Raw genomic sequence first — 23,843 nt, forward strand, 5'->3', positions numbered from 1 at the left:
TTACCATTATCAGTACGCCAGTGAAGGTCGGCTTTATGTGCAACAGAAGCTTTAGAATTCACCACAGTCAATGGCTAATGTGCTTCTGGGTCACAATTGCAGTCCTAGGGTGTCAGATGTGGTGTCCTCTTAGTGTGCTGGTGTGAAGTCCTGATCTGAGCGACAACCGCAAGCACTTTGGGGGAAGGGGGTGGGTGGGGGGGGGGGGGGGGGGGTAAAGGAGAGGAGAGGTAACCACGCCCAATTTCCTAAGAAACACACCACCAAAACAAGAGGGGGTCCCAATCAAACATAGAGCACAGCTCCCCTCTGCAGGTCATCAGCGGACAAGTGGAAAGAGGATGTGTGAGGAGCAGGCTGTAAGGAGACAAACTCATGGGGTCGGAAACTTTGTAGTACGATGGCTTGCAGTGGCCTCAATCAGGACAGCACAGGGGCACTTCTGGGGGGGATGCAGTCATGCTAATCCATGGGCAGTCACAAGGGAGAAGAGCACCTCAGGCCACCCGCAGAAAACATGGTGGTCTGCCCCAGAACCTCCTTCTACTCTTTCCATAGTGGCCTAAAGGCACCTGCCAGAACGGCAGAAAAGGGTCGCAGAGAGGGAGACATGAGAGCAGTGCAGAAAGTACGTCTACTGCTCTGTAGTCCGTGTTGGCTGGGTTGAACAGCAGGACTCTGTGTTGGCAGATGAGACTCACAAAAGGAGGCATATTTCCGTCACTGAAACGCCTCTGTGTTCTGGTCGGAGAGTTCGGACCACCTTCTGTGTATCCTTCTCTTCTCATCACACAAGCAAGAGCTGACCTCTCTGCAATCCTAGTGAAGATTCTGGTTTGTTGTCTCCATTTTGAAGATTTGCCTATTGGGGTCTGAGAGACCATGGCAGTAGGAAGCGTCCCATACTCCACACTGAGCTTTGCAAATTCTCTTTAGAAAAAACTCGGCCATCAGCACCTAGAGCTTCTCCGTCCGATCAGGGCAAAGGGTATGGGCACCGAGCACCTACGTTGGGTACATGGAATCATGCTGTCCAACAGTCCCCAGACTTCCCTATTCATTTCGACAAGGTGAGGAGAAGCTGGATCTTTTCAGTTTCAAACATTAGCTTTTTAAAGGCTATGGGAAGACCCCCTAAGTTTGCTCGGAATGGTATCATGAAACTTCAAAAATGTCTTTCCGACACTTACTTGTGGCTCAATCCAGAAACTCATACCACCACGTTACAGCAGGTCTTTGCGGGAAGGAGAAGGAAAAGAACAGCATCTGACATGCAAGTGAGAGGGAGTGAAAGTACTCCTGAAGAGGGCATCACCTGATCTCAATGGGCAACCCACCATATTGAAGCTACCACTATGAGATTACCAAAAAGATGATCCCATCCAGTCCTGCACAAATGCATTAAATATTCACGAAGCATGTTGCAGGCTGAATCCTGCAAAGATGTAATGTACAACAGGAGAGATTGCAAGTTGAGGAAAATGTTTTCTGCACCAGAGATGCTACGGAAATAGGATCTGGGACCTCGTCAAAAACTGCCTGACTCTTTGTAGCCTGCTTAAGGGTGGACACTGTTCTTCCCTACTAGGGGTGGAAGATTCACTTTTGGTGCACCCACAACACCAACATGTTCTGGACCCTGCTGGAGACAAGTATTTTTGAAACACAATAGCAGCTCTCAGGGAAATCATGAATGTAGTAAGTAGTTTGCCTGAGCAGAAAAATTACCAGATTCATCCATGACAATGATTTCTGTTTCCACTAAACGTCTTTACATTTGACATTCAGAAGTAATCTGTTTGGCCACTGTGTACATTACAAAACTGTTCAAATTGGCTCAGTCTATTGAGAAAAAATACTTCAAATGTATGCAAAACTCATGCAGACAGAGGATGTGTGCTCAAAGAATAAAGTTATGTTCAGTGCAAAACATGATATGTTGAAGTCCACAAAGCGATCACCAATGATTACTACCCTCATGAATATGAAATTGGCATCCACTTTAACAATTTGGAAAATACTGAACTCCGGCTAATCAAATGTGCATTTGCTTAATTGAATGTCCATTCAGACATAATATAGATGCACATACACAAAATTGTATGCTTCCGTGCATCATACACTGGCAGCTCTCTGAAGAGTATGCACAAGAAAGCCTAGCCTAAAGTTCCTCGTTTGTATGGGGGTGGGTCACAGAGAAGGCTTCCCTCAGGTGATAACACACTCAATTGGTTTCTACGAATGGAGACATGCACACCAGTTACACACAAGAGGCTCCTTGGGCTGGTTTCCTGGTGCCTCCAATGGCTTAGCCACACTACTGGACACCTAGAAACACTGCACTGTCACACACAGTAAAAACAAAAAATGTAAAAACACCTCAGCGGACCCAACCACACTCACCAACTACAAAATGATCTCCCTCCTACCTTATCAAGCCATGGTCCTAGACAAGCTAATCAACCAATGACTCACCGACCACCAGCTCCTCAACACTACGCAATCTGGTTTCAGACTCAACCACAGTACAGAAACAGCACTTATCGCTGCCACTGGTGACATCTGCATGATCTGAGACAGGGCGGACTCGGCGTTCCTCATCCTTCTGAACCTCTCAGAGGCGTCTGTATGAAATCGGAATCCAAGGGACCACCCTCTGCTGGATCTGCTCCTTCTTAACAGACAGAACATTAGGTGTCCCACTGGCACCTTACTCCTCGAAATGCGCAAACATTTGTGACGTGCACCAATGTTTGTCCCTCAGCCCCCCTCGGTTTAAAACATCCATAATTCCTCTGGCCAACGCCATCTGTGCACACAACATCAACATACTCTCCTATGCCAATGACGGATGCTTTCACTCTTGGACAAAACTCCCAACACAAGGAAAAGGTTTGACACCTGCATGGCAGAAATTGATAAATGGATGAAATGCAACTGTTTCTAGCTCAATGCTGACAAGACAGACATAGCAAAACGTTATAGGTATTAGCCCTAGTCTCCCGCATCACAAGGGCTATAACCAAATATGAACAAAGAAAACTGTAATGCGGGGGATAGATGCATGCACAGCAGTTTCAACTGTAATTACTCCAATTAATCACTGGTGTTTTGTACATGATTCATACAAATGTATTTTCTATGCAATCACTGCAATTATATTCGTCCTCACTCAAATTATCAATGGTCTGAATTCTGCATGGTGTCACACAACAAAACACATAAAAATAGGACATGACAAACGACATTACTCTCCTTACATCCAATATAACAAAAATCAGGTCACATGAATATTTAGCTCATACATAAAATGTACACATTAACGCATTGACCCCCAACGAGCCATTTGAAAGAGCGTTTCTCTACTCTCAGTCTTTCTATGAATGTAATAATATTGGTTATACTATTTGTGTTATGCACAATCCCATATAAAGATAGTCTTTGGAGTGTACACACGAGGAAACTTGTCTTTTTAATTCTTTTGATTATGTGTGCCAATTGTCCTTAATAGAGTGCCGTTGAATTTGTAGAGATTTCTCCAAAGAAGGTGTCAACGTGTTTCAGCCTAACAAATTTGGCCTCTTCAAGACAGAAGAAAGATGGAGTGCTTGAGGACCCTATAAAAATCTGAACAATCGAAGCTGACTATGCACTACCAGATACAACGGCGGGTCAGAAAACCAATCCCTGAAACAGTTCTTCCAATGCGAAACCTTGGCATCAGCCTGGAAGTACAAATCCCAGCGTCAGCACTTCACCAACAGTGTGATCCTGGGCAAATCACTTAATTTCCCCTTTGGCACTGGTACCTCCATAGGGCAAGGGCGTCACCACTGAAAACACATAACTGTGCTTTCAGGCCTATTTCTTTAAATATGTGTTCTAGTCACATTTTATGTTGCTGCAAGTGTATACTGTCACCCTATGGGACTTCAACGCGCTATATAAACATCCGAATTAATACACTAAATAAACATGGTAGAGAGTGTTTGTGAAATAAACAGAAGAGGTTCAATAAAGTAACAGCTGGGAGAAGGTGGACAGTCTTGGGCCTGCCCAGGGCGCCAGGGGGCGGTAGGAGGGGGAATTCATTAACAGATGTGCTTTGATTAAGCCGCCGGAGCTGGGAGTGAAGTGCCCGCTTTGAAATGAAGTCTCGCGCCGATTTGAATGGGGCTCTCGATGAATTATGGAGGGCGTGTGCAGATGTGTGCTGGCCGGAAATGGAAGGCACTCAGGAGAGAGGCATTTAGCCATCACTCGACGGCCTGATTGCCAGGCACTTTTGTGATATTCAGGCTTCCAGATTCACTGCACAGGCATTGAGGGGGGGATGTGGCCAGTTCATTAAACTTAGAAACTCTATAGTAAAGAAGAAGAACTATCTTCACAGCTTCAAGGCACATGTGGTTAATAAACACGTAGGGAATGGGGGGAGGAGGGGTGTGGGGCGGGGGCAGAGAAGAGGGCGCACTGTGGCCCGTAAACAACTAGCTGGTTTTATATGGGGCTGGCTGCTGCAGTTTGTGGCTTTGTAGAACGCAGGGGCTGCTTCTGGCCATCCCAGAGGGCAGAGGCGTCACAACCCCCATTCTAGCAGCTGCAAAGAGGGAGAAGGAAGGGGGAGCAGGTTGTCACAGGGCCAAACACACTTAGAGGAGTTTCTATGGGACGCTTTTGTTTTCAAAGAAAACTTCATAATGGTGTGGCTCGAACATTCTAATCAAGACAAATACAGCAAGCAAGACAGAGAGAGCGAAGATAAACATGGGGAAAAGGAGAGAGCAAGAGATGGAGAAATATATTTGTAGAGAAAAGGGGGTAACTGTGAAAAGGATGGTTGAAATGAAAGAGGGTAAAGGAAAGGACGAAGCATGAACATGAAGCTAAAGCGAATAAAAAGAATAAAGATATAAAGGACAAATCTAATAGTGAAAGAAACAAGAGTGAACAGAGGCAAAAGTAATCGCGATCGCGATCACATCAAAGCGGCCGTGCGGCCCGCGAAAGTGAAAGCAAACAAGTGCTTTCAAGCCTCCAAATGGTGCGCGCGCCCGGCCGACGCACATGCACTGTATTTGGAGGCCTGAAAAGCCACTGTTTGCACTTCCAAAACTCGCTTACTATAAGTCTCGCCAGAGCAGCGCTAAAGCGCTATCTCAGGCGAGACCTAAAAAGTGCCACTCATGCCCTTGTCACCAGAAAGTTGCAGTACGGTAACACCCTCTATCTATGCCAGCATCATCGAGCAACTCACCAGAAGACTACAAACCATCTGGAACTCGGCAGAAGGGCCACTCATGCCCTTGCCACCAGCAAGTTGGGGTATGGTAACACCCACTATGCTAGGATCACCAAGCAAATCACTAGAAGACTACAAACCATCCAGAACTCGAAAGATAGACTAATCGTCAACCTCCCACACAGAACTCGCATCACACCACATCTCAGGAGCTCCACTAGTTGCTGATAAACAAATGCTCATATTCCAAACTCATCATACACACATTCAAGGCACTACAGAAGGTAGGCCCCGCTTAACTGTATAGTTGCATCACTTTCCACCAACCACAAAGGGACCACGGCACCGCTGGAGCCCTTACACATCCCACGTAAAGAAAGAACCAGATCAGGAGGCTGGGCGTTCTCTCACATGCTCCTAAAGCGTGGAACAACCTCCCACTCTACATCAGAGCCTCCCCCTCACTTCTTGGATTCCGAAAGAAGCTGAAGACCCGGCTGATTCATCAACCACCCGCCCGGGGCAGGACCAGGCACACACCTGCTTAGAGTCAAGATGCAGCTCTAACTGCCAACATTAACATCACAAATACACACACAACTCCTCACTGCCAGACTCTGCGCTCCGAAGTTTCCCTGGTCCATCCATGAGCAGTTGAAGCTGTTCAGGACTTCCCTTGGCATTCTGGTACTTGTAGTCCTTCGTGTATAATACTATTCACAACTTCCCAAGTACCAGAACACAAAGAAGAAGCATCATGTGCTGGATTACGTCGTAGCTTTTTGAAACCCAAGAGCTGAGCCCAAAGCAGGCAGCGCGTGACCCCTAGCGCACTAGGCTGCAATCCTGGAGCAGCGTCCTCTAAAAATTCCGAGCCACGACGCTATGCGCCCGGGGTGTGACAGAGTTACCTGGGCTCCCCTGACTGACTCCTCTGTGGACCAGGATACTCAAAGCCACTAGCCACAGCAGCATCCTGCAGCCAGCCATTCATCCAGGGCGCATGCGCCATCCGTCGCTCGGGTATCTGCTCATTACTCCTCCAGAGCGCATGCGCCATCCGTCGCTCGGGATCGTCTCATTGGCCTTTGGTGAGGCTGGGAGACGCAGGCGTCGCCACAACAGACTTTCAAGCTGGGCGTGCAGTGACAGCGAAGAAGGACTATGGCCGGGCTGTGGACTTCTCATGACAACTAGGCTGCGCACTCTGTAATCTATAGGACAGGCGCCACGCTACATAGGAAGCACTTGTAACACCATTTACATCTTTATTTGTGCAGTTCCATGCGATTGTAGGGGCTATTACACTGCTTGGGGAAAGGCCACATAACGGCCACAACTGGCAGGCCTCGTCCGGTGACGCATGAACTAGGTATGACGGGGCTCTTTGCGTGCCTATCACGTGACGTTTCATCACTGCTAAGGGTTTTTCCTCTAATAGGAACCTGCTCCTGCCCGGTGACATTCCCCGGACAGCCCCGCCCTCCCCCTGGCCACGCCCACCCGTGGGTTCGGCCGTTGGCGGCTCGAGGCTTCCTGTGTGCGCGCGCCCCGGTGACAGCGCCTGCAGGTAAGTCAGGGGCGGGCGGAGGCTTCTAGGCGCCCGGCGCGAGTGCAGGCTGCACCTTGTACCTCGGCACCCACCCTGGTCTCCCACCTCACTCTGGCTTCTGACTCCGCACAGCCCCCCCCCCCCCCTGTTAATGTCACCTGCCTCCAATTACCACCCCCTTCCTCTACATGCCAACGCTTGAGCAGCAAGTGGAGGTTTAAAACCCTACTCGGGAGGATGGATCATCTCCATCGACTTAGACCAGTCTGTCTGATTCGGGTCTGTTGGCACCTATGAGACAGACAACATTTCATCCCCTTATACTGCAGCCTGTCTCCCCCTTATACTGCAGCCTGTCTCCCCCTTACCCTGCAGCCTGTCTCCCCCTTACTCTGAAGTCTGTCTCCCCCTTACTCTGCAGTCTGTCTCCCCCTTACTCTGCAGCCTGTCTCCCCCTTACTCTGCAGCCTGTCTCCCCCTTACTCTGCAGCCTGTCTCCCCCTTATACTGCAGCCTGTCTCCCCCCTCACGCTGCAGTTTGTCTCCCCCTCACACTGCAGTTTGTCTCCCCTTAACACTGCAGCCTGTGTCTCCCCTTAACACTGCAGCCTGTGTCTCCCCTTAACACTGCAGCCTGTGTCTCCCCTAACACTGCAGCCTGTCTCTCCCCTAACACTGCAGCCTGTCTCTCCCCTAACACTGCACCTGTCTCTCCCCTAACACTGCAGCCTGTCTCCCCCTACGCTACAGCCTGTCTCCCCCTCACACTGCAGCTTGTCTCCCCCTCACACTGCAGCCTGTCTCCCCCCTTCACTGCAGCCTGTCTCCCCCCTTCACTGCAGCCTGTCTCCCCCCTTCACTGCAGCCTGTCTCCCCCTACACTACAGCCTGTCTCCCCCTACACTACAGCCTGTCTCCCCCTACACTACAGCCTGTCTCCCCCTACACTACAGCCTGTCTCCCCCTACACTACAGCCTGTCTCCTCCCTCACGCTCTCTGCAGCTTGTCTCCTCCCTCACGCTCTCTGCAGCTTGTCTCCCCCTCACGCTCTCTGCAGCTTGTTTCCCCCTCACGCTCTCTGCAGCTTGTCTCCCCCTCACGCTCTCTGCAGCTTGTCTCCCCCTCACGCTCTCTGCAGCTTGTCTCCCCCTCACGCTCTCTGCAGCTTGTCTCCCCCTCACGCTCTCTGCAGCTTGTCTCCCCCTCACGCTCTCTGCAGCTTGTCTCCCCCTCACGCTCTCTGCAGCTTGTCTCCCCCTCACGCTCTCTGCAGCTTGTCTCCCCCTCACGCTCTCTGCAGCTTGTCTCCCCCTCACGCTCTCTGCAGCTTGTCTCCCCCTCACGCTCTCTGCAGCTTGTCTCCCCCTCACGCTCTCTGCAGCTTGTCTCCCCCTCACGCTCTCTGCAGCTTGTCTCCCCCTCACGCTCTCTGCAGCTTGTCTCCCCCTCACGCTCTCTGCAGCTTGTCTCCCCCTCACGCTCTCTGCAGCTTGTCTCCCCCTCACACTGCAGCTTGTCTTCTCCCCCTCACACTGCAGCTTGTCTTCTCCCCCCTACACTGTAGCCTGTCTCCCCCGACACTGTAGCCTGTCTCCCCCGACACTGTAGCCTGTCTCCCCCGACACTGTAGCCTGTCTCCCCCGAGACTGCAGCCTGTCTCCCCCGACACTGCAGCCTGTCTCCCCCGACACTGCAGCCTGTCTCCCCCGACACTGCAGCCTGTCTCCCCCGACACTGCAGCCTGTCTCCCCCGACACTGCAGCCTGTCTCCCCCGACACTGCAGCCTGTCTCCCCCGACACTGCAGCCTGTCTCCCCCGACACTGCAGCCTGTCTCCCCCGACACTGCAGCCTGTCTCCCCCGACACTGCAGCCAGTCTCCCCCGACACTGCAGCCTGTCTCCCCCGACACGCTCTCTGCAGCCTGTCTCCCTCCTCACGCTCTCTGCAGCCTGTCTCCCCCCTCACGCTCTCTGCAGCCTGTCTCCCCCTCACGCTCTCTGCAGCCTGTCTCCCCCCTCACGCTCTCTGCAGCTTGTCTTTCCCCTCGCATGGCAGCCTGTCTCCCCCGTCACCCTACATTACAGCCTGTCTCCCCCTCAAACTCTCTGTAGCCTGTCTCCCCCTTCACCCTACATTACAGCCTGTCTCCCCCTCAAACTCTCTGTAGCCTGTCTCCCCCTTCACCCTACATTACAGCCTGTCTCCCCCTCAAACCCTCTTTTTATTTATTTTAAAAGTTTTATATAGCGCTAGCTTGACCCGTAGGTACGAGAGCGCTTTACATACATACTGTAAAGAAAACCAGACGGAAATTGCATCATATAGTAGGCAGGCAGTAAGGAAGCAGAACCAGGGATAAAAAAAAATACCGCATGGAAGATAAGGTGGTTAACACAGTCCGGTCACCAACTATCCTTGAATGTCAAGAGAGGAGTAAACTCGTATATTGAAGCCTAGGTTAGTTGACGTTGGTCAGAAAAGTATTTAAGGATTTGGATTTTCAGGTCTCTTTTGAAACAGGAGAAGGAGGGGTTGCATCTGAGGACTCTAGGGTGAGCGTTCCACATCCTGGGAGCGTTGCCAGAGAACGATCGGTAATGTGTGGTTTTCTTTTTCAGTTTCAGAGGGATAAGAAGGAGTGAGTTGGAGCTTCTCAGCGTTCTGGATTGACCTGCTCTTAACAGTTTGTTGTTCAGGTAGTTAGGGGCCGGAGAGTGAAGGGTTTTATGTGTGATGCAGGCCAGTTTGTAAATATACCTCCCTTCCATGGGAAGCCAGTTGAGGGATTCGAGAGCTGGAGTGATGTGTTCAAATCTTTTTACTCCAGATACGAGTCGAGCGGCCATGTTCAACACTGTCCTTAGAGGGGCTAGGTGAGCTTTTGGAGTCCCTGTTAGGATGGCGTTCCCGTAGTCGATTTTAGAGAGAACTAGGGATTGGACAACAGTCTTGAGGTCATCATGGGGAAGAAAAGGTTTCAATTTCTTGAGGTGTTTTAGAGAGAAAGGAGCACTTTTTGCAGAGTTTTTGATGTGGGCCTCTATAGATAAGTTCTTGTCAAGGGTGATGCCTAGAGACTTAACTGAGTCGGATAGGACGATGGGGCAGTTTAGAGCGACCAGAATCTTGAGCCACTCTTGGATTGGACGATGGTTGCTTTTTGGAGAGAATAGGATTAGTTCTGTTTTATCTGGGTTGAGCTTTAAGTGGTTAGCGTTGAACCAAGTTTGGATCTCGGTTAGAGTGGCATTGAGGTGTTGGATGTCGCTGGGAGACTTGATTTTGAAATAGATTTGGGTGTCATCAGCGTAAAGGTGGTAATTCACTCCAGCTTTGTTCAAGATGATTGTGAGGGGCTTCATGAAAACATTGAAGAGGGCCGGGGAGAGGATCGAGCCTTGCGGGACCCCAAGTGTGACTTTTGTTGGCTTCGAGAGACAGGAGTTGATTTTAATTTGTTGCGAGCGGTGTTGAAGGAAGGAGGTGAACCATTTTAGTACTGTGCCATTGATGCCGGAGCGCTTCGACAAAGTCTCCAGAAGCGCTGGAGGATTTACTCTTTCGAATGCTGCCGATGGGTCTATAGGAATGAGTAGGCAGGCATCACCTTCATCTAAAGCCTTGTGAATATTGTCAGAGACATTGAGCATAGCTGTTTCCGTGCTACAGCCTTTCCTGAATCCTGATTGAAAGGTGTCGAGAAGGTTGAACTCATCAATGTGTTTGAGTTGGTGGAGAACGCATTTCTCCAATGTTTTTGCAAGGAATGGGAGGTTGGAGATAGGTCTGAGGTTGTTGAGATCATTAGGGTCGGCCCCTGGTTTTTTGAGAATGGGTGTGATTTGTCCAAGTTGAAGGGAATCTGGGACACAGCCTAAGGTGAGAGAGGAGTTGATGATTTTTGTCCAGAAAGGGGAAATGATGTGGTTAAGTTCTTATTGTGGATGGGATGGGGTCCATAGTGTGGGAGGAAGGTTTTAGGTTAGAAATTATACTGAAAACCTCATTTTCCGACATTAGCTCAAAGTCGGACCAATGTGCATTGTTTTTTAGTTGGAGGCAGACCTGATTGTACTTGGTAAGAACTCTTTCTGAATGATCAGGGGTGGTTAGAGTGGGGCAGGTTAAGAAGGAAGGAGGGTTAGAGGTTTGGATGAAGGATTGATCAATTTTCGAGACTTTATTAGTGAAGAAGGTGGCAATTTCTTCACAATGCTCATTGCTGGCTTTGATCTCTTGAGAGGGAGTGCAGTTAGTTTGGCTTTTGACAATGTTGAAGAGTTCTCTCGGTCTGTTTTTCGCCAGATCTAGTTGGCTGCGGAAGAAAGACGCCTTTTCACTGAAAATGTGTTTTTTGTATGCTTGCCGAGCAGATCTAAGTTGCGCTAGGTGTAAGGTCGAGGTGTTTAGTCTCCAAGACCTTTCCGTTTGTTTGAGTTGACGCCTTTCCTCATTCAGATCCACGTTAAACCAGGGTTTAGATTTGGTTCGCCTCAATTGTTTGAGTTTGAGAGGAGCTACTTGGTCTAGAACCTCTGTCATTTTTGAGTTAAAGTGTGTAGTGAGGTCATCGGCCGTCGATGATGAGGGTTGGAGTTGAAGATGGGCATGAATCCTGGATTCAAGTTCGGATAAAGGGATTGCTTTGATAATTCTGGTCCAGTGTTAGGGTTTGTCATCACGAATGGGTTGGTGGAAGACAAGTGCATCAATATTGAACAGAATGAGGTGGTGGTCGGACCAGTCAATGGGAGAAATCGCTCTGAGAGATCAGATCATTGTTGGTAATGATCGCATACAGTGTTGCACCTTTAATGTGAGTTGGTTTATTGCAGAGTTGTTTGAGGTTATATATTTCAAGTAGGTTGGATAGGTTCTGGGCAGTGGAGTCTTCTGGGTCGTTCCAGTGGATATTGAGGTCACCCAGGAACACGTCTTTAGTGTCTGTCATGGAGAACCGTAATATTAGGTCTGTTAGTTCTTCGGGGAAAAGGGTACGCTCTCCAGGAGGATGGTAGATGGTGTGGAATTTGATGGGTGAGGTTCCCTTGGCAGTGAGTTCGACACCCAGGTATTCAAATGAAAGGTATTCTAAACTACTTTTAATCTATACTCCAATTTTAATCTATATGACGATCAATCTATCTCGAAAATTCTTGCCTCCCTAAAACCGAACAATCACTTTAACGATCCTCTCCCCTCTAACTGCCGCCTCCAAGGCCATCATCCCTTCCTGGACCTTAATAATCAACGCCTCCCTCCTACAGGGCTCAATTCCTGACTCCCTCAAGGCGGGTCAAGTTGTCCCCATCCTAAAAAAAACCTACGCTGGACACTGCCTCCGCCGAGAACTATAGACCCATTTCCAGCATCCCACTCCTTGCCAAAGTTCTGGAAAAATGTGTGCAACAGCAACTAAGCCTTCACATCAACAACTTCCACCTGCTAGATGACTTTCAATCAGGCTTCAGACCGGGACACAGCACAGAAACCACCCTCCTCCACATTGTTGATGACGCTCTCCAAGCCCTAGATCTAGGCAAAACCTGTCTCCTAATCCTTCTAGACCTCTCTTCCGCCTTTGATACGGTGAACCACGAAATTCTCCTTGAATGCCTCAAATTCAAAATGGGGTTGGAGGGCACCATCCTTGAATGGTTCAGATCCTTCCTCCAAAACCGCTCACAAAGAGTCCTCATCAATGGTGATCTATCCGCCCCTCTCCAGTTTCCGTTGGAGTCCCCCAAGGATCAACCCTATCCCCTACCCTTTTCAACCTTTATCTTGTACCTCTCACCGAGGTGCTTCGTACTGCCAACATCTCCTACCTTATGTACGCCGACGATACACAGGTCTACATAAAAATCTCTTCCCCCTCAGGACATTCTCTCCCTAAACAAGGCACAGAAGCTAACAGTCCACTGGCTCACTGCCAACCAGCTTAATCTCAACGCAAACAAAACCGAATTCCTTCTGATCTCCCCACCCAAACCAAATCCAGACATCCAGGAATGGATCAAGACAATCACGGCACTAAACTGCCCTCCTACCATTGTTGACTCGGCAAAATCCCTGGGAATAACCCTTGACGGCAGCTTGAATATGCACAGCCATATAAACGCGATGGCCAAAACGGCTAGATTCCACCTGAGCTACCTAAGAAACCTAAAACCCTTCCTCGATAGGTCCGACCTTAAAATGGCAACCCAGGCCCTTGTCATCTCCAGACTTGAATATGGATGCTCTACTCTCGCAGGGCTACCCAAGAACTCTCTGGCCCCACTGAAAGCCTGCCTCAACACCGCTGCCAGACTCATAACGGGCTCAAAAAAATTTGACCACATCTCTCCCCACCTCAAATCTCTGAACTGGCTTCCCCTGGAGGCCAGAATACAATTTAAACTGGCTTGCATAACTCCCAAAGCTCTGTACGCGAACTCACCGACATTTCTTGCACAAAAACTCGTGATATCCCTACAGGCCTGAAATTCCCGATCTGCCAAAAACCTGCTGTTGCAGCCAGCACACTTCCGGAAGAAAAAAACCTACAATCGAGCCTTCTCTGGAGCCGCTTCAAGAATCTGGAACTCTCTCCCACCCTCCATTAGAAGACTCCCGTCCTTGGCACACTTTAAGAAGGAGACGAAACCGTTCTTAATGGGAAAATACCTCATCTAGCGTACTCTTTACAATCACCTCATAGACTTGCCTCTTGTACCTTATAACTCACTGCTCAAATTTCTTTTTTATCCCAAATGTAGCGTCGACCTCAGCTATGATGCACCTCGTGGATTGGAAACCTTTTTATTGTTACTTTGCATGCTTCAATTTTTCTCCCTCATGTAGCTTGGACTTTAAACTGCGTGTTCCTCCTGTATCCCTTTATCTCCCAGTGTGATCCCACCCATCCTTATGTTTTATTCCCCCCCTTCAATCCTGTAAAGCGCTCTGATACCCTCACGGGTCTGGTTTGCGCTCTATAAAACTGTAAAATAAATAAATAAATATTCTGCAGGTTTAAGTTTGGTAAGATGTATTCCTGCCTTGTGGATGATGGCTAGTCCTCCCCCAGTTTTGATCGGTTTGTCTTGTCTGATGATGGTGTACCCTGGAGGGGTGAGAACGTCAAGAATGGGGGTGGAGTGGACATTGAGCCAGGATTCAGTGAGGAAAGCGGTGTCAATTTCTTCAGCGAGTAGACCTTCAGCAATGTCTGTGGCGTGTTGTACTGCTGATCTGCAGTTGAGGAGCATGCAAGAGAGAGGGCGGGGAGCCTCGATGATGGGGGAGTAAGGTGGATAGAGGAGTATTGAGCAGGAGGTCTAGGCGAGTGGATATTTTTAGGGATTCTGTTAGTGCCGATAATAACAGGGATGGGGAAAGGGGCTGACTTCTGGCTCAAAGTGAGGTAAGAGTCGTTGATCTCATCAGGTTTCGGTATCGAAAAGGGTTGGCGATCCCGGTTGGGTCGAAGTGCCTGACTCGCTGACGGACTGGGGGGACGAGGGGTGCACTGTGGGGCCAAGGGAGCGGTATTGAGTGGGGTAGGACGAAATCTACCCGCGGAGAGGGAGCACGGCGGCTTGGTCCTGTTGAGAAGGTCTTGTAAGTATAGGAAATCAGCAGCAAAGGAGTTAATTTTCAGCTCCTTTCTGTTCAGTTGCTGTGCTATTGAGCTGAAAAAGTTTAAGGTTTTAGGCAGGGGCCGAGAATGACTTGGGTCTTTGGAAGGAGAGTGAACAGGGGTCGGGGATTGGACGGAATCAGTGGGATTAGGAGAGGGGAGAGGTTGGACGCGGGGAGCCGTATTAGTAATGCTCCCATTCAAGGAGTTCAAAGGAGGAGTAGAGGGTCTACTGTCCAAGTGAGGAGGGAGAGAAATTCTAGGTAAGAAGTCAGAGTTCCGGGGAATGTCAATGAGATTAGCGGTGGAGGCAGGTTGTGTGTGTGGGTGTGTGACAGCAGAGGGGGAGCGTGTAGTGATAATAGGGGGGAACGAGTTTATGGGATTGGTGACGACGTTGGCCATGGGGATGACACGGGGGTTGTCAGTGAGATAATCGGTGGAGACTGGTTGTGTCTGTGGATGTGGGACATCGGAGGGGGAGTGTGCAGTGGTAGGGGGGAGAGTGACCACTGGATTGGAGATGACGGACATGGGGGAAGTAAGGGTCGGGGGGAAAAGGGTCTGTCTTGGAGGAAGAGGTAGTTTGTGAGGGAGGGTTCAGATTATCAGGGGTCGAGCGGAGAGTGCCTGTGGGGATTTCGGTCGCGGGAGGGCAGAGGTTAGAGTCCAAGCTGTCAAGATCTAGATCGGTCTTGTGGTGTTTGTTAATTGTGAGTTTGTTGTTCCTGGTGTGCTCAGTAGATGTAATCAGGGCCGACTTTAGGGCGGTGCAACCGGTGCCACCGCACCGGGTGCTGGCTTCCTGGGGGCGCCGTGTTTGAAAGTTTATTATGCTTTTGAAGCACCTGCTGCAAAGTTTCTTTCCATCGGCAATTACCAGGCCTCACATAAATGTCAAGATAACTTGTGTGATTAATTATCTTCCTGGAGAGAGATCAGCATTTTGTATAGTTGAGGTTTTGGCTTGGGTGAAGTTAGTGCAGAGGGTTAATATGCCTGCTGCAAAGAACGTGTACCAAGTAGTAGATTACAGAGTGTGTATGATGTAAACAGATCAGCAGGTTACTGCTTTCAAAAGAGACATCTTTTTGTTACTTGCAATTTATAACATAAAGTCCTAATGTAGAATAGTGAGCTATTAACTTTCATCCTAGAACTGCATACACACTGCAAAGTATACATTATTAGAACATTGACTAATGTTGCAAAAAGGGTTAATTTGGCTAGAAATCGATTCTTATTATTAAAGAAAACTCCCAACTATGCTGTTTCTTTTTCGAGTTTGTGCTTCTCCACACCAAGCACTCTTAAACTATACTGCCTACCAGTATGAATGACATGTGACTCCTACACTTTTAGTCCTTTGGCTTATGTAACATTTCCTAAACACCGATTTGCACACGTATGATTGATTGTCTCTGTATAATGTGTGTGTGATGCAAAGTGCTCGGACACCTTACACTGGTATGAGTGGCGCTATATAACTAATTCAATGCATCTGAGAGAGTGTGGTTATGGAGACTTGGTCACTGTTAAAGGGTGCTAGTGAGAGAATCCCTTGTGGAGGTGGTCATTGGGGGGCGCCAACAAACATTGTCGCACAGGGCGCCACCAGCTCTAAAGCCGGCCCTGGATGCAATAGTTGTGGGTGTTTGGCGGCGGAGAGTAATGATAGGCGTAGTGTGATTATAGTGAGTGATGGTGGAAGTCCATGAGTTGAAGAGAGGTTCTTCAGGGCAGGGAGATTGGATCAGTTCCACGTTATTAGTAAGGGTGATGGTGGGTTGGGGAGATATGGTTTCAGTTGAGTTAACGAGGAAAGAAGTGTGGGGAAGTGGCGGTCAAAAGTGATGAGGTGCAGGTCGGTGGCCTGTATGAGAATGGTTCCAGTTATGGAGATGGTGAGTTCCCCTTTGAAGGTCGGGGAGATGGTATTGGAGATTTTTTTCACCATAGGGAATGATTACGGACTTGGCGACTTGAAGGTGAAGAGAGACGGTGGTTTTCCATTTAGCCGGGCGATTTGTGTAGAAAATGAAGTTAGTTTTCGTGTTGCCGTTGGTCGCTGTGTGGTAGTTATCTGCAATGAGTGTTTCCGGGTGTTGTTTTAGAGTACTATACTTGAAGTTCTTTTTCGCATTACTGGTCATGTTGTCTGGGTAGTTAATGGACCAGGAGTTGGGTCCGTAGCGCACAAGATTCGAGTTCCGGGTGGGGGTAAGGTGGGCGCATGGTTGAACGGTAGAAATTCTGAGATACAATCAGGACTCAGGCCTAAGAAGAAATGCCGAGGCACAGTCCGGAATTAAGCATAAGGCAGGGTGGTAGTTATCATACAATTATATGCAGTATATACACTAAACTTTAAAGTGCCATATTCACTGCAGTGTAAAACATTTATAGCAGTGTATCTCCTAAATTACAAGAGGTCAGGGCCCCACCAACCATGATTTTACCGTATCTGCTGTGCCTTCAGGGAGGGTGAGGGTGCAGTGCAGGCCCCAGCCCCTCAAGCCTGGGCGAGAACCTCAAGCGAACTCCAGGTCCGCACCTGGGCCATGTCTCGTCGGGCACTCCAGCCAGCCGAGCCCTCACCCATCGGCAGTGCCACCTGGGCCACACTCGAAAACAAAGGCCCAGCCTCACCTTGAGCTGCAGTCACCACCATCGATCCAGGGATGCGGCGAAAACCAGCGACCTGCCGGGGCACTTCTCCTGTTCCTTCTTGAAGCGTCCCGGCCACTGGCAGTGAGTCCAATTCAGATAGGTTCCCCAGCATGGGTCGAATGTTCCGATAGCGGCTCGGGGGTCCGATTTACGGGATGCAAGGCCAAACAAGGATTTCAGCTCGCTTGAGCAATCCTCAGCCTCGGAGCTCCCTCCTGGAGCTCCTCACCGTCCGGCGGCCATGGTGGATGACATTTACTTTTCCGACCTCATAGCATTACTTGCCTCAGGACTTCTGTCACTACCCCTAACCTTTGACAACGAGACGTCTTACCTGTGCCAAGCTGTAAGGTCTCCACGCGCACTCCAAGGTCGTGAAGGGCTCTGCCGGCTTGCCTCCGAGACCCTGCTGAGAGCGCCTGGGAACGTAGCTATCCCGCACCGCAACATCTTTAATCGTCGAAGGGTGCTGGAATTGTTCAAATCACAGAGGCACAAGGGCTTCAATGCCTCGTCAGGGGTAGTAAGCGCTACATAAAAATGTAGTCGGTGGGATCGATCTGATGTTATTACAGACTATTGATTATACAGCAAAGCACTCCCACTTTGACCTAAGCGTTAACACTGTAACTTATTATGTACACGCCAAATCCTCCGCATACAGCAAAACAAGAAGTGGTGGGCTCCCCCTTGTCAGCATGGGGCCGCCAGTCCAGAGGGTCAAAGAGCACAGGGGTCACCCAGTAGTTTCTCACCGACCATCCGGGTACTTCACCCACTTGTCCCCAAGTCCAGTCCACAGCGGCAGTGCAGTTCCCAGCTAGCTTGCCCCACCCTGCACGTAGAGCACCAGCAGGGGGCAAGGTCGTAGATGGGGGCACTTCTATGCGTTCCGCTCTGGGGGACGGGGTCTACGCTACTTCTGTGAACCCACCAGTTGTGCCCCTCTATGGCACCCCCGTCGCTACTACATGCACACAAAGTTCTCTCCACAGCTCACCTGCGGGGGCTCGCGCTTCATGCCTCCCCGGCATATCTGCAGCCTTCAAATTCAGGTCCCCAAGCCGGGAATCGCCACCAGCTGAACCAGTATTGCACCCAGATACCTCTGTGTAGCCGCAATTTTTTTTTATGGCAGACCACTGACCGATGCAAAAACACATATTGCAGCTCCACCTTATCAGTAGAAATCCATTGTATGCATACCATGTAGACTGTGATACAGAATTTAAGAACTCACTTCCATATACTATACTTGATGATCAGATTGCGTCAAAGTAATAAGGCGGTCACCATCTTGAAGTCAGGCAACTGAAACGAGCTGTGCGGTGAATAGCACTTGAAGCACCTTCCAGAGTGACAGATTTGGACAGAGAAAGCACACCGTTTTGTATGCACTGCAGATTGCTTCCCTTTGAAACACTTTTAAGTCATTAAAGTCATTTAAGTCATTGTAGCCTGTCTCCCCCCTCAAACTCACTGCAGCCTGTCCCCCCCCCCCCCCCCGTCACACTGCAGCCTGTCTCCCCCCCCCCCCCGTCACACTGCAGCCTGTCTCCCCCCCCCCCCGTCACACTGCAGCCTGTCTCCCCCCGTCACACTGCAGCCTGTCTCCCCCCCCCCCCCCGTCACACTGCAGCCTGTCTCCCCCTCGTCACACTGCAGCCTGTCTCCCCCCCCCGTCACACTGCAGCCTGTCTCCCCCCCGTCACACTGCAGCCTGTCTCCCCCCCGTCACACTGCAGCCTGTCTCCCCCCCGTCACACTGCAGCCTGTCTCCCCCCCCCGTCACACTGCAGCCTGTCTCCCCCCGTCACACTGCAGCCTGTCTCCCGCCCCCCCCCCGTCACACTGCAGCCTGTCTCCCGCCCCCCCCCCGGTCACACTGCAGCCTGTCTCCCCCCCCCCCCCGTCACACTGCAGCCTGTCTCCCCCCCCCCCCCGGTCACACTGCAGCCTGTCTCCCCCCCCCCCCCCGGTCACACTGCAGCCTGTCTCCCCCCCCCCCCCGTCACACTGCAGCCTGTCTCCCCCTCGTCACACTGCAGCCTGTCTCCCCCCCCCGTCACACTGCAGCCTGTCTCCCCCCGTCACACTGCAGCCTGTCTCCCCCCCCGTCACACTGCAGCCTGTCTCCCCCCCGTCACACTGCAGCCTGTCTCCCCCCCCCGTCACACTGCAGCCTGTCTCCCCCCGTCACACTGCAGCCTGTCTCCCGCCCCCCCCCCGTCACACTGCAGCCTGTCTCCCGCCCCCCCCCCGTCACACTGCAGCCTGTCTCCCCCCCCCCCCGTCACACTGCAGCCTGTCTCCCCCCCCCCCCCCCCCGTCACACTGCAGCCTGTCTCCCCCCCCCCCACACTGCAGCCTGTCTCCCCCCCCCCCGTCACACTGCAGCCTGTCTCCCCCCCCCCCCCACCGTCACACTGCAGCCTGTCTCCCCCCCCCTCACACTGCAGCCTGTCTCCCCCCTCACGCTCTTTGCAGCCTGTCTCCCCCCTCACGCTCTTTGCAGCCTGTCTCCCCCCTCACGCTCTTTGCAGCCTGTCTCCCCCCTCACGCTCTCTGTATCCCGGTCTCCTCCCCCCTCCCTCCCCCCCCTCACGCTCTTTGCAGCCTGTCTCCCCCCTCACGCTCTTTGCAGCCTGTCCCCCCCCTCACGCTCTCTGTATCCCGGTCTCCTCTCCCCCCCCCCTCCCCTCCCAACACTGCCGCCCGGTCTCCCCCACCCCCCAACACTGCAGGACGGTCTACTCCCCCCCCCCCCCCCTCCCAACACTGCAGCCCGGCCCCCCCCCTTCCAACACTGCGGCCCGGTCTCCCCCTGGGCATGCACTGCAGGCCGGTCTCTCCCCCCCCCCCCCCCCCCAACACTGCTGCCCGGTCTCTCCCTGGGCACGCACTGCAGGCCGGTCTCCCCCCCCCCCCCCCCCCCCCAGCCCTGCGGCCGGCCCGGTCTCCCGCCCCCAACACTGCGGCCCGGTCTCCCGCCCCCAACACTGCGGCCCGGTCTCCCGTTCCCAGCACTGCGGCCCGGTCAATTCCCCCCCTTCCCAGCACTGCGGCCCGGTCTCTAATTCCCCGCCTAACACAAATCATTTTTCTGTTATACATTCTCCATCTCCCTTAAAAGGCAAAAATCCTCTCACCATCACTTGCCTACTTTTCCAAGCCAGTTATATTCACATAAAGTACTACTCCTGAAATAAATGTCTGACCATGGCTCGCTGGAGCTCTCACTTTTTACACCCAGCCACCTCCCAAGTACTTGGATTTTTAACCCAAACTTACAATTACTGGTCCTGGAATTCGACTAGTCTTCGTACAAACTTACACTAAAGTCAACTCTTATTAAAGTTTAAAGCAGGCATCGTCTCTCTTTGCAGGCAACGTGCTGCGTTTTCCATTTGTGCTGCTATGGTGCGGTTGGGACACTGTTTATTGCACTCTAAGGAAAGAATGTTGAGAGTTAAAAAATGATTTTTTTCTCGGAATCAATGAGGTCAAATGTCTTTCTACAGAATTTCAATCACACATTATCAGACGTAGAACTCCCCTTAAAGTATTAAAGTAAGACAAATTACCAATACAATCAGTTTTAGCCTCATGGAAGGCTGTGTATCCCCTTTGATCAGCAGACATGCACTGTATCCAATGAACAAGTACCAAATGTGGGGTGCACTGTCATAAATTCTTGCCTCCTTTATTAAGGTAATCGAAAGCACACTCAAAACGACATACTCTCTTATGAATTTGCCTATACATTAACAGATATGTCACTACATTTAAATTACTTAAAAAAAAAAAAAAGTACTTACTTATGTATTCATCATTTTATATTGCAATAATGTGTGCTGTCAGATCCTGCTGTGCTTATTCTTCGAATTCCTGTGGTGCTTATTTCCATGTTTAGCCTTCACCATAAGAATATATTTTGTTGCATAAACTATTATGCGCTTGTTCATTTCATCCATTTGTAGGTCTCACTGGCGTTGCAGCGCGAAGCGCTTCCGCCAACGAGAACTATTGTTGCCGTGATGCCTCTCAAGAGAGACAGACCGGGGCACGCGCAGCGATCGGGGTCTGTGGACGCGCTTGTGAGACGCGCTTCGAGATGCCTCTCAAGGGAGACAGACCGGGGCACGCGCAATGATTGGGGTCGAGGTCTGTGGACGCGCTTGAGACGCGCTTGTTTTGGAAAGCTCCTGCTCTTACCTTCAGCCTGGTCCATCCTCAACCCCCTAAGTGCGGCTCCAGACTGTGATGGAGAGCTCCTCTCAGGTGATAGCACACGGACAGAGCCTCCTCCCTCTGGGGCGGTGTGCTAGGAACATACACAACCAGGGGCTGGTTTTGGCTCCTCGTTTGGTGGGGTCTTCACGAAGCTGCTCTTGTCAGGCGTTGTTCCAGGGTTGCAAGCTGAGACTGTCCATGGTTCCCTATTACCAGAATCCCTGTCAGCAGTCCGGCTGTTTTTTTTTTTTTTTGGGAAGGGTATATATTTTGACGGCTATCTTCTTCGGCCTCGCTGAGCTCGCGCTCGCCTCTTCCTCTCGTGCACGCACGAGCGAGCTCCTCTCAAGTCGGCAAACAGTAGCTGACAATGGCGAAGGAGTGCGAGCCGGTGCAACGCTGAAGCGTGCGTTCTAGCCTGTCGGCGGCAGAGAGAAAAGCGAACTCTTCCTGCCATTGGCTGATCTCGTTGCACGTGACCTTGAGTTCGAAAACCTCAGAGGGAGCCAGCGGTGGGTTGTATTGACGCCATTTTGGATGCCGGGGAACAAGGTTTGCGGGAGTACGTAGTAGAGGAAGTGGTAGTCCGTTGTGGTGATGTCGGTTGCTTTTACTGCTCTTCATCTACGAGCAACGAAGCGGGCAGTTCTGTTATTTTAAACGTATTGTGTTGCAACTCATCTGTGAGGTCCTTCACGTTACCATGAGTGCGGGGAATACCTTGGGCTCTACTAGTCACCAAACATTTCATCTGACGATCAGTGAAGCGGTGCTTTTGGTGATATACGTCGAGATCCCTTCTCTCACTTACGAGCATCGGGTGATTCCATTCTGTCACCAAGTCATAGATGGCAAAGGGACCGCACATTATTTGGAGATGCCTTTAGCTAGCGTTGTGCATGTTTACTCCGATTAACCCAAACTTAGAATGGGAATGACTAAAATCCGCTCTCCGGGTTGTAGGGTGTGCCAAACTGGACACTTTTCAGAAGTTATTTGCTTGGGGTGGGGCATACAGTTGCATGGTGGAGCCCAGAAAATGCATGTGTACTCCTATGCGCAAAAAAAAATGTGTCCAATTTTGAACATGCGTAAAAAGAGAACATTTCATCTCTTTCATGACGTCTGTACTTGCTGAATAGATTCTTTTGTTTTAGATTTGCAGCCCAACTTGCCCCGAAATCCAGTTAAAGAGATGCTGACACTTTATAGGGCCAAGTGTCTTTCAGTTGCCACTTATGGGGCCGGAGTCTGGGGATTTGCTAATTGCTCAAAGCTCCAGTGAATTGAGAATGATTTTATTAGGAGAATCTTGATGGTCTCAAAAGTACTTCAACTCTCTTTTGCCACCTTGAACTGTGTTTAGAGCTAGCAATGGACCGAGTATGTCTTGCCCCTTTACTACTATGGCCAAGATATGGAAAACTCCTGAATTGGAATTGACTAAATCCATAGTAGTGTGTTGTCTCACTAATAAAAACATTCAAAATATCCCTTGGTTTAATTGCCTCAAGAGATCGTTCCAGAAACTGGTTTTGAGTGAATTTTTTAATAACCCTATAAATATGCCTCAACAAGCCAATAACATAATAAACAAGCATTGGCATAGCCAATAGGTTTCGCCTTTGGGACCTTAAATTTCGCAGTCCAGATAGCAGCCGTGGTAACAAAAGGTAATCTTATGTGTCTGGTGTTAGCTGTGAAGTGTTCCATGGTATAAATTGAACTGTTCTTTGGTTACAAGCAAATATTCTAAAACATATTGTGCGTGCAATGCTTCAATCCATGGTGGCACAGAACCCAGGATAATGTGCTGCATGACTAACCACTTATAAGGTCCCAAAGTCGAGACCTATTGGCTGCCAATGATTGTTTCAAGAAGGGATTTACGGTTATTCATGTGTAGTATGATTTTAATAAATTGTGGAGCTTTAGGAAAGTTACCGTCTTATGAGAACAAAGTAATGGAATGCTGGCACAAATATGTGGATTTGCCAGGTCGGTGTAGTGCGTGTTAGAAGAATAAGCTATTTCGTTGTATTAATTACTCGCATTCCAACGTGGCATGAGTTGCTCACAAACTTTTTACTATCAAGGTGCAATAAATATATACCCTCCTCCCCAGCCTCACAAACGCCTTCAATAGGTACTAATTCCATATGGCATCTCACTGAAATATTAGCCTGTTTATTTTTCTGCGGCTTAATATTTTAATGAATCCCATATTCTCTCCTCCCATGCCCCTTATTTTAAATTATGGGTCATTTGTGTCTGCAGTCTCGTTTTCCCTGCCTTTTTGTTTTTTGCAGATTTTTCTCTTTTCATTCTGTTGAACCTTTTTTAATGCTACCCCTTTTGTTTTACATTCTCTGACTCCCTCCATATGTCAATATTTCTTTCATGCAGTTTTACGTTTTGCATTCCTCTCGTTTTCTTACATTTTCTAGCTGTCCCTTTTCTGCAGTTTATTTCAATCTTATTGCCATACCCTTTACTTGTTTTTTGCCACTGCTGCTCTT

At 50.0% G+C, this 23,843-nt stretch overlaps 2 protein-coding genes across 3 annotated transcripts in view; one reads left to right on the forward strand and one right to left on the reverse strand.

Moving 5' to 3' along the window:
- Positions 1 to 6,340, reverse strand: part of POGLUT1 (protein O-glucosyltransferase 1) — a 167,414-nt gene extending 161,074 nt beyond the window's left edge. Inside the window, exon 1 of one of the 2 annotated variants that reach the window (XM_085620731.1) lies at positions 6,154 to 6,340. In XM_085620731.1, coding sequence (XP_085476857.1) covers positions 6,154 to 6,232 — 79 coding nt within the window. In that variant the 5' untranslated portion in view covers positions 6,233 to 6,340. The remainder of the gene's footprint in view (positions 1 to 6,153) is intronic. The other variant, XM_085620732.1, reaches the window with a different exon arrangement.
- A 360-nt stretch (positions 6,341 to 6,700) lies between these two features.
- VANGL1 (VANGL planar cell polarity protein 1) overlaps positions 6,701 to 23,843 on the forward strand; it is a 385,233-nt gene continuing 368,090 nt past the window's right edge. The window contains exon 1 of the mRNA XM_085620730.1: positions 6,701 to 6,812. The gene's annotated coding sequence lies outside the window, so the exon portion shown is untranslated. The remainder of the gene's footprint in view (positions 6,813 to 23,843) is intronic.

Source organism: Triturus cristatus, chromosome 8 (assembly GCF_964204655.1).
Source record: "Triturus cristatus chromosome 8, aTriCri1.1, whole genome shotgun sequence".
Taxonomy (NCBI): domain Eukaryota; kingdom Metazoa; phylum Chordata; class Amphibia; order Caudata; family Salamandridae; genus Triturus; species Triturus cristatus.